The sequence below is a fragment of the Centruroides sculpturatus genome, unplaced genomic scaffold, assembly GCF_000671375.1.
Source record: "Centruroides sculpturatus isolate CEXI.00-Female unplaced genomic scaffold, Cexi_2.0 scaffold292, whole genome shotgun sequence".
In the NCBI taxonomy this organism is placed as follows: domain Eukaryota; kingdom Metazoa; phylum Arthropoda; class Arachnida; order Scorpiones; family Buthidae; genus Centruroides; species Centruroides sculpturatus.
The window spans coordinates 732,271-743,331 of NW_019384986.1; the positions used below are offsets into that span (position 1 = coordinate 732,271).

Genomic DNA, 11,061 nt, shown 5'->3' on the forward strand with positions numbered 1-11,061 from the left:
GAAACAAATACTTTAATTTGTCTTTTAATGATAATACAACACGTTTTCTTTTTGATGACATATCGGCAATATTAAAAATAAATACTGTATTTAAATCATGATCAAATTTTCAAGAAACAAATGTTTGTATTGAATTTGTACTACTACTGACCAGCACTAACAGACTACCTATTGTTTAAAAGGCCCTCTGGTGGCGCAAGAAGACGGATTTTATAAAATAAAAAGCAGTTGAAACTGAATTTTTATGAATAAAAATTTGACAAACTATTTATTGTTTTATGATAAGTAAAATTTTTTCATCGCATTCGCGGCTTTCAAGTTATGCATAAACCTTTGAGGTGCGAGGCCCTTCAGACCACGAGGCATAGGTGGTGGCCCACGTCATCCATGTCTTATGTTGCCCTTGGTCATAGAAATGATGTAATTGAAATGAAAAAAGTTATGCATTCCATCACATACATAAACAGTGTCGGAATTCGCCAAGTGCAAATCAGCAAATCCGTAAATTTATTTATTTATTTTAATAGAGATCTGGATAATAGAGGTTCTACTGTATATATATATATAAAGTGAAAAATATTCATATTCATCTTATCAATTTATAATTTAATGATATCCCATGTTTTATATTGAGGGTGAGAGGTAACAATTAAATTTGGCATTTCATAAAATGTCAAAAAATTAGGAACCAAAATGTCCACTATCAGTACTAATCACATTTGATTATTGCTGCTACAATTTCAAAAATATTTATAATTTACTTTTTATTCTTAATATAACTTATTATTCTTAATGTTTAATAAAAAATAAATTATAAATCATAAAAACAACTACAGTAGAGCGTCGTTTATCCGAATCAATTGGGGACTGGGGTTGTTCGGATAACTTATTTTTCGGATAACCAATTATGTACGAAAAAATATATTAATTTATCCCGTGTTGAAATTTTTCTCCGTTGCGTGTCGCTTCGCGTTGAATTTTCGTCGATGTTAAGCCTAACGAAGACTATTGTATCGTTAAAAATTATTTTTTTATTTTGTACAAACAAAATAAATATATTGAAAAATATAAAAACAATAAAAAATTATACTTCAGAAGTTAATTTAGTATCAAAAACGTAAAATATTTCAGTAGCCGAAGACATAGCCAAAGATTACAGCGCCACAGCACTGGCGAAAATTTAAATTTGTCGACTGGAATTCCTTCGGATAACCGACGTTTCGGATAACCGGCCTTCGGATAAACGACGCTCTACTGTATATATAAAATCAGTTCATATTTATTTCGAAGTACAAAAAATTACCTTCTGCAAAAGTCATGACATCTTCTGGAGATGCAAAGCAGTTGAAAGCATCCTAATTAACAATAAAAGTTATAAATTCACAATTTAAAGAAGTACTAAATTTTTCAAAAATTTTATAAAATATTTTTAATCAATCAATTAATTAATATTACTTTTAATATAATCAATTAAACATATTAAGCATATTTAAAAATAAAATCACTTACTTGATCATGAGAGCAGAGATATTGCGGAGTAAGTTTGAATACAGGAACACAAACAATTAACTAAAATAAATTTTAAAATATTTATCTAAAAATTGTTATAATATTCTGACTATATTAATTTATTTGAATTCAATTTACTCTTTTAATAAAAAAAGTATCATAACTTACTGGTACGGAATAATGTTTAGCTGCCAAAGCCAATGCATGGGAACCACTAAATGCTTTCAATCTATTAAATAAAAAAATGTATTAAGTTTTTAAAAACTATATATATTGATACAGATTTATTGAATATATTAAAAAACTATTACATTAATTAATATTCAAATAGCTTATAAATAATCAAATAACTTAACAATAAGCTCTAGTTGATGCTCTAGTCCATTAAAACTAAGTTTTATTAGATTTCAACAATGTGGATTTACTGAATTATAAAATAATTTTTAAAAAACCTTTTTACTTTTCTAAAAAAAATTTATTAATGTACAAAACTTAAAAATATACAGACAGTAAAACTTTTCAACATCAAACTGTATTAACTCAAAGTTGTCAATAGGTGTAAATGCAGATGCTTAAGATAAACAAACACAATGGCTCCATAAAAACACAAAATCACACCATTAAAACTTTGACATTTTTTACTGATATAGTATGTTATTGGCATTACAATTAGGACATAAGGCCTTGACAATGTTCACAAAAGTATTATTAACTATATACAATTATGTAATCATTCTGTGAACAGATTCTTGAGAAATAGTTTGATAATGAAAATTTATGGGCATAGAAAAATTACAGGAAATTCAGTATTAAACTCATTAACTTAAAACTGGGCTTTCTTTCCACTATTTACATTTTGACTTAATGAGTAATGAGGTTTTACTGTATATATACAGTAAAACCTCATTAAGTCATATAAATATGAAAGAAAATGCTTAATAAATGACTTATTTTTTAAGTTTAAATGTTTTCATTAATTCTAGATTGTTTTCCACTTGAATATATATAACTGAATGACTGAAATTTGTAATTTATAAATTAAAAAATTCTATAAAAATATCAATAAGAACCTGTACATACTTCTAGATATATTCAAAATATTTTTCTTACCCTCCATTTGCCATAACACTGTGAGTTCCAAGAATTACTTTATTTACTCTTGACATAATTGAAAATATTGATGAATCAGGTATAACTGTAGTTTCAATTCCATTTAATGCTAAACTTTTTGCCATTTCTTGACCCTATAAAAAAATTATTCATTACAAAACAAAACAGTTACATTAAATATTATTTGAAAGCTAAACTTAATTGGATTAACTAAAAATATATTAAGATCAAAAGCGAGCTCTCAGATTTTTTCATATAAAAAACATATTTTATTAAATACTAAAATGAATAATGAATTAAAGTAATGCTAAACATTGGGTACTTGTAAATGGTACCTGGGTAATTAGGTATCCATTTAAAAGATGCTGTTTTTAATTAAATTTTCTTTCAGATAAATTAGACCAGATTTGCAAACTAACCTTTTTAATTTGTTAAAATTGTTAATTTCAAAAAAAAAAAAAAAAAATATCTTTTTAGAATCTCTGAATTATTAAGATTTATAAGCTGTTTAATTATATAAAAATTATTTATCCTGTTATTAATCTGATCTGCAAACTTATGTATGCAGATTACAACTATGGCATTTACCATTAATTTAAATGGAAACATTCAATTAAATTATACATAACTTACAAAATGTGCATTTTTCTGAATGCAAATCTGATATATAATAAGAACATGTGCTGTAAATAATTTCCTCTTTGTGCTGTTAATCTACAGTGTATATCAACTTTTGTGCATGGCAGTGAAAATTGCATAAAAAAAATAAATGTAGCAAGTGTAATGTTAAAAACAAAAATTCTAAAAAAGTAGAATATACATAGAGAAATGGAAACAAAAAAAGATATCCTGTAAGAGATAAATGCAAAGACAATTAGATGATGAATGAAAGATAATGAGTCACACTTGAAATGGAGAAATGAATATAAGAGCAGCTGTTGGAAATCAATTGTGAAAACAATTTGTAAAAAAAATATTCAAATATAGTATATTAACTAGAATTGTAATACCTGAAAACACATCTAAATACTTGAGATAATATGAAAAAAAAAAATAATAATGATGACATTAATTGTTTTAAAAAATTTATTTTTAACTATTGTATTTACTTGAATATAATTAGATGCCACTAAATCAAAGACAAACCTTAATTTCTAACTGGTCACCCATAGACTTTTCCTTTGAAAAAATAGACCACTTGAGTGAGATAAATTAATGGCAAAAGAACCAATTTTGTTGATGTAGATTTCTTCAGTATTTATTGCACAGTAAAGGAAGTTATACTTTTCCTCTTGACCTAGAAGTTCATGCACCCATCCCAGGAAATGCTTTGAACATTTATGTGTCATTATTGAGGATGTGGAGATGATACTAATCAGAAAGAGAAAAATTTTATATTGGTTTTACAAAAAAAAAGTGAAATGAAATTCAAGAATTATTACAGAGGTCACATGAAAATATTTCATACATAGTAAAAGTACTGGCCTTAACCTTTGAACAGTGGACTAGTCAGATATGGTTCTACCCCCAGTAGTGGAAAATAAACATGGGAAATTTTTAAAGTATTCTTCTATGCGTTTTTCTCATTACTGTTTCGGAAAAAGATTTTGTAAACAGTTATGTCTAGAAAAGAAAACTCTGTTTTTACTGTTACATAATTCATTTTTTAGATGAATTTTTTTTTGTGGTAGTTTTAGGCTAGTTTTTGGTGGTACCCCCCCAAAAGAATTTGACAACTATAGTCATCCCTCATCTCTGCCACACAATTGCCCTTAATGACTATAGTCATCGCTCACTGCTGAGTGGTTAAAGTTCATGAATCGTGACCCTTCTGTCAAACCCTGTAATTTTCTACCAGTATAATCTGCTTCACACTGCAGCAAATGAGTATACTGGCAAAAGATCCAAACATCAATGGTTTGTACTGACAAACATGTAAAACCTTTTGCTATATACTGATATCAGAGGAAAGATTCTCGAAAAACATTTAGCAGGTATCTTGATAAGAGAAATTGGAAGAAACCTCTCCACCTCAAATCCTTAGTCTGGTCCTTCCTTAAGCACTACAACTCTATCTAATCCATTGTGCTGAAGAGAAGATTTGAAAGGCAAAAGGCTATCAGCTAGAGAAGATCTTATGTTTATCTGAGAAACCAAGGCTCAGTGACCATGAACATACACAGAGAATGCTATGGGAAGAATAGATTGGTAAGCCAGTTTTGATCAAAATGACCACTAAAAGGACAAGAGAAGGACTATAGATTGTACAAAGCCACATGTAAGCCCCCCGCTAATGAAACAAGAGAAGATATGGTACCAGTGGGCTAAGATCAAATCAGACAAATTGGACAAATCAGAATTAACATCAAATAATATGATCTAATGAGTTGCCTTTTGAGGTCATATATGGAAATACTGGATGTAGGATCATCAGAATAACAAACAAAAGTCTGAAGAAAAACTGCATCAAGCAGCAAGTTAAATTTCCACTGAAGATGTAAATATGAAAACGTTTCAACAATGCTGGCTTAGATGAGATGGTTCTGAATTTATGAATTAGCATTAAAGGCAGTTGACTAGCAGAGTGTTAAATGACACCCTTCTCCTGTCTCTTGGCTTCTAAAGGTGACTTCCTGTTTCAATAGAATGGTGCCAAAGTCCATACTATGGTTTCCATTGTTGCATGGTTAAGAAACCATAACATCTACGTTATTGATTGGCCACTCAATTCTCCAGACATGAACCCTATAGATTTATGGCTATTTCACAAATAACTAGTCTGCACAAAAAAAAGTCAAGAAATAAAATTCAATTGACAACCATTTTAACAGATGATGGCTGCAAATCCCCACAAAATGTGTACCAGTATTTCATCTCTACTAGCCCTTATCATATTGGAGACTTATTCTGCAAAATAAGGGATTACAAAATGATAATGAAGTTAAGAAAGCCTCAAGAACCATTTTGCATGAACTTCAAAGACAGTGAATTTTCCCAGATCATTGTTGTTTTACAGCTATGGTCATTTGTACAAGATTTATTTCAAACTTCGTTTTCTATGAGTTAGGAATAAAAGATTTTCTTTCTATAATTTATCAGTTATTTTCTGAACATGAATAACTTACAGATTTAACTGCTCAACAAATTTTCGGTTTATTTGCTCAAACTTCTAAGTCAGGGTAAGGTATATCACTGTCTTTCAAGATATTGAAGTTGTAAACCTCTTCATTTTCTATATTAGGCTCATCTGAATCAGTACTGGATTTGATGCTCATTTCTTTTCATGTGCAGTTATTTTCAGTGCATTTGAAGCATCAGAAATGCCACATTTCTTGAGTGTTGCACACTTTCTGGATTTCCATCCCAGAAGTAATGCTACTGTAATAGACTAACATGGCTAAGATGACCTATTAAATATTTACTGTTACAAATATTGGCCTAATGAAATCATTGAAATGACAAAATGAAATTAGTGGTGAAGAAATAAGGTGCATGGCACTAGAGGTTGTTAATTATGATGTGTTACATTGAATTTAAGATGCCCCCTATCTTCAGAAGTACTAAAACCTGAAAAAAATTGCATCTTACATTCAAAGTAAATATAGTAATGAGCATATGAAAATATAGATAACTCTATTCTGATTTTCTCAGATTAATAACAATCTTATTCCATGCAAATTTTAAAAATGGAAATTAAACTGCATGCTATAAGTATTTAAAACAGATATATTCTGATATTATATTCAAATTATATTAAAAATTCAAACAAAAATGTCCTAAATATGAATATTTTTAGTTAAAACATGTTAACAGTGAAAATTTACAACATACATTATAAATAAATTAAAACTTACATTATAGAAAGGAGCACTTTCTGCTACAATGACTTGAAATTTTCTTTTCTTTGCTGCTGTCTAGAAATCACATTAAAAATTCATTAATTTAATGTAAAATAAGTAAACTGTAAACAATAATGAATATTTTATTCTTACTCTCAAAAATGATTCTACACTTCTTGATTTTCCAGCAGTCATAATTAGTTCATCAGAATGAATGTGCTCTAAAGCCTGAGCCACAATATTATCTGCACTAAAATTTTAAATATAAAGAAAAATATATTTTACGTAATTCCTAATGTAATTTTATAAATTTTATAAATTTTGTTAAAAAAAGTATTTTACTAACCTCGTATCTATTTCTCTAGAAAGTTCATCAATGCCTTCAACAATCTGTTCCTAAATACATTTGAAATAATAAAAAAATGTAAATTTCTCAAAGATTGAAAAAATACTTATTTTTATATAAAAATAATTAATGTTATGTAATTATAAATATTCTCACAATAAATAAATTTTGACTTATTAAATAAATTAAATATTATTATATTAAAAATTATTAAAATCAAATATTTCAATGTTAATAAAAAAAATTATCAAATTTTACATATTTTATATTGTTTCTAAGAAAAAATAACAGAAATTACTAAATGATGCTGATTGAATATATAGACATGTTTAGGCTCCTTATCACAATAATCTTTTAAATTATTTCTCAGTCATTAATAATTTCCTGCTGTAGAAACATTTACTGAAATTTATATTTCTATTTCATCTATTTTAAATTAATTTAACATATTCTAAATTTTTGTAAATCTGGAATAATTACATTTTAAAATTTCCATACATAACTTAGTCTATTCCTACTTACTTAATGTATTTCTTCATTTAAACTTACAGTTACTAAAAACTGATTAATCAACTTTACTGCTCTAATTGTTAAAGTAATCAATGATAAATTCATTATTATTTTTAACTGAAATTGTAAATGTATTCTGTGCAACCACCATAAAGCAAATTATGGGTTTTGTTCCACATGCAGTGCATATAAAAACTTATACACTGTAATTTATTAAGAGCACAGTATCACAGTAAAAATAGATGCAAAGATAAAAATAATATAAAAAAACTCCAAAAGTTCATTTAACAGCTGGAAACCACCAACAATAATAAACATGAATAGCATTCTTTTAGCTAAGCATTCTATAAAGCAAGTTTGCTTATATGTGATAAATAATAATCACCAATTTTTAAATAAAGTAAGAAGCACACCTTATATAACTCCAGCAATATATTAAAATAACATTTTAAATAAAATAAAAAATGCATTAATTTAAAACTTAAAATTAAACAATAAAAATAACTTAAAAATAAAAAAAATGTACGAGTAGAAATAATTATAGTAACATAAAAAAAGTTAGAGTCCATAAATAGATTTCCAACATCTCCAAGTACTTCAGTGAACTAAGGCTCCTGAAAAGCCTAAAGATAATTTTTGTTCTTCTAAGACCCATATTAATAGGTCGAAACCTATATATATTGCTGAAATTATATAAGATGTGCTTCTTATTTTATTTATAATCTCCAATTTCTGATATTTTTAGAATTTTAATACTTGATGTCTTTGAGAAAATATACTGTAATTAAAATTTTTTTTTGATATTATCAATAATATTGAGCTCAGCACATATTGATATTGCTTTTTATAATTTCGCTCTGTATCTCATGTTTTTTAATAACTATTTTTTATGTATCATCAATGAATCCTATTTTATATTGTCAATGAATTTTATATCTACATCTATATTAAATGACAATATATAAAAAAAATCTTTATAAATCTTGAAAAGTATACCATTGAAATTCTTTTTATTAAAACTAAATCAAGTATCTAAAGATATGCAAAAAATAATTAACTCAGAATTGATTCCATATCAATTTGAAATTAACTGAATTATAAGTTATAAGAGTGATATTTAATCAATTTAATTTTAATATTATAGGCCTAATTATCTATTTAATGTAAACAATTCTTCGCATCATAAATACTTCTTATTGAATGCAATTTAAAGTTTGAAATAATTTTTTACGCATAAAACTTCACATTGCAATATAACAATATTTTACAGACACCTACAACAGTAAATTTTTAAAAATAGATTATATCATGATTTCAAACTTCAATACAACATACAATTGAAAATATTTATTTAGTATTGTTCTTTATACTAGGGTGCTTCATCTATGTTTTGTAATTTTGTAACAAGTTATCAACTTCTGATGCTGCTGTTTCTATTATTATTTTTTCTTTCATAATGAAAAAATGTTCATGATGATTTCAAGCCAAGTATTTTATATATGTATAGAATAGATTTAATTGATACAAAATATGATGATAATTTTGGAATCATTATTGAATAACTTATATTATTTTTAAAAAATTTGTCAGATTAATATAAGTTGCAGTACGATTACATAACTTTTCAAACAAATAATTAAATAACTATTATTTAAATAAAAATTAAAACTGGCTGACAATATTTACATTTTAAAAAATATAAAAATATCACAAATATACAAAAAAAACTTTGTTTTTGTTTTCCACTTCTGTCATTTCAACACACCAGTAACAGTCCAAAAACAATTTTCCCATACAGAAATTTCCAATTTGCAATAAAAGATCATCACCATATGCGAAAATAGTTTCTGGACTGTCATTGGTGTGTTGAAACGATGGAAGAGGAAGTTTCTTGTAAATTGATGATATTTTTACATTTTTTAAACTATCATTCAAACTGTAATAAATATTGAATAGATCTGAATAAAATTTTTTGGATCACATATCTATGACATTGGTTTTATTATTTTTTGTGTAAGTAACACAAAGCACTGTTAACATGTACCTAATATTAGTAATGTTTTATGGGGGTTTTTGAAAAAATAATTACTTTCAGATTTGGTAAAATATCTCCATAGTCATCTGTCTGTCCTTCTGCTAACCACATATTTTGTAATGATTCCTGTAAATCTCCTTCAGCATGTTTTCCCCTTAATCTATAAATTATTAATTTCAAGTTTTATTCATACAAATATTTAATTTTCAATATTTAACAAAAAATATTCATAGCTTAAACTTACATTAAATATTCATCTCTAATTATTTTCAACACTAAGAAAAAAATATAACAAATTTAATATATTTCAGAAAAATTTTAATCATATTTTAAAATATTATTTCAAATTTATAAATTTTCCCATCATATGAGTAGCAATTATATTAAATTTTATATCTATGAAAATAATTAAATGATAAAGCCAGATTCTTATCAGGCTCCAATATGAATAATTAATTACTAAGATACTAAGCAATTTTGATTACAGGTGAATGGTTAAACTGCCATTTTGTGTTAAATTTAATTTAGAAAGACTGATCCAGACTGAGCTCAAATCTGCAACTCCTGCTGCTGCTTACTGCATTACCAGTTTCACTACCTGGATCTCCATCCAATTTTTTTCTCCCAAAATATTTTAAATTAAATTATTTCTAACTAGCAGGTGGGCCCGGCGTTGCTCGGGCAAAAGTAACGATAACTAAGATAAAGATTATTACGTTACAGTCAACCTTACCTGTTTTCACAGAATGCAAGAATTGGGTCCCCTTGTTTCCAGACTAATTAGAGAATTTTTAGATGGGTCTAAAAATATGTTCGATTTCNAAAATAAAAGCATCTTAATTTAATCCAAAGATGCATTTTAATATATATAAACGACAGCATTAGTTAGACATTAAACATTTTCAAAACAATTAATAGTTTAAATTAATGTTGAAATAAAAACACTGTAGAATTTAAAGTTACATATTTTTTAATTGAGTATTAGTACTGAAAATACAAGATTGAGAATATTTAAATACAGTAATACCTTGATTTATGCTACCCCGACTTACGTGAACCCAGAGTTACGCGATTTTCAAATCTCGTCAATTCCTGTTTTGTTGAGCGCCACGCAACTCTCGATTACTCACTCCCCCCACATTATTGTTCGGCTTACATGTTCCGACACGTGTCGCATGGAATCGACATATAACTACAATTTATTTTGTGTTATTTATTTCTGTGTTTGTTATATCTACTAAGACTCGAGAGACTCTACTATGTCATCCAAATGAAGTAGAACTGATTATTCTGCATCAAACAAGAAAAAACTTTATCTTTGGAATGTAAAGTTAACATTATTAACTTCGATACAAAAATGAAAATTTGTGAATTGGCAAAGAAGTTTGATCTACCGGAATCGACGGTCAGAACAATTATAAAAGGTAAAGATAAAACTCTCGAAGCTGCGAAAAATGCTCAATCTTTAAATTCAAGCATCATTTGTAAATGTCACGGTGTTATCGCTGAGATGGAAACAGTGTTAAAATTATGGTGTGATAATCAAGTAAATCTGAAAAATTGTATAATAATATAATTTGTTATACATATGCATTATCTAAGATTTTATTAAACATTTTTTTCTAAATTATTGTTTTCTTTAGTCTCCGGCCCCAATTAAAAATTATTTGTATGTATTTATATGCGAAATTATACCCCGACTTACGCGAATT

The 11,061-nt window shown here is 26.8% G+C and overlaps 1 protein-coding gene across 1 annotated transcript in view; it reads right to left on the minus strand.

Annotated features, from left to right (window-relative positions):
- The window catches only part of LOC111632922 (translation initiation factor eIF-2B subunit beta-like), a 12,546-nt gene extending 2,929 nt beyond the window's left edge, over positions 1-9,617 (minus strand). The window contains exons 1-9 of the mRNA XM_023377446.1: positions 9,594-9,617; positions 9,404-9,509; positions 6,805-6,854; positions 6,612-6,708; positions 6,474-6,533; positions 2,620-2,753; positions 1,678-1,738; positions 1,510-1,569; positions 1,304-1,355 (exon numbers count right to left, since the gene is read on the minus strand). Coding sequence (XP_023233214.1) covers positions 1,304-1,355; positions 1,510-1,569; positions 1,678-1,738; positions 2,620-2,753; positions 6,474-6,533; positions 6,612-6,708; positions 6,805-6,854; positions 9,404-9,460 — 571 coding nt within the window. The 5' untranslated portion in view covers positions 9,461-9,509; positions 9,594-9,617. The remainder of the gene's footprint in view (positions 1-1,303; positions 1,356-1,509; positions 1,570-1,677; positions 1,739-2,619; positions 2,754-6,473; positions 6,534-6,611; positions 6,709-6,804; positions 6,855-9,403; positions 9,510-9,593) is intronic.
- Between the last annotated feature and the right edge of the window lie 1,444 nt (positions 9,618-11,061).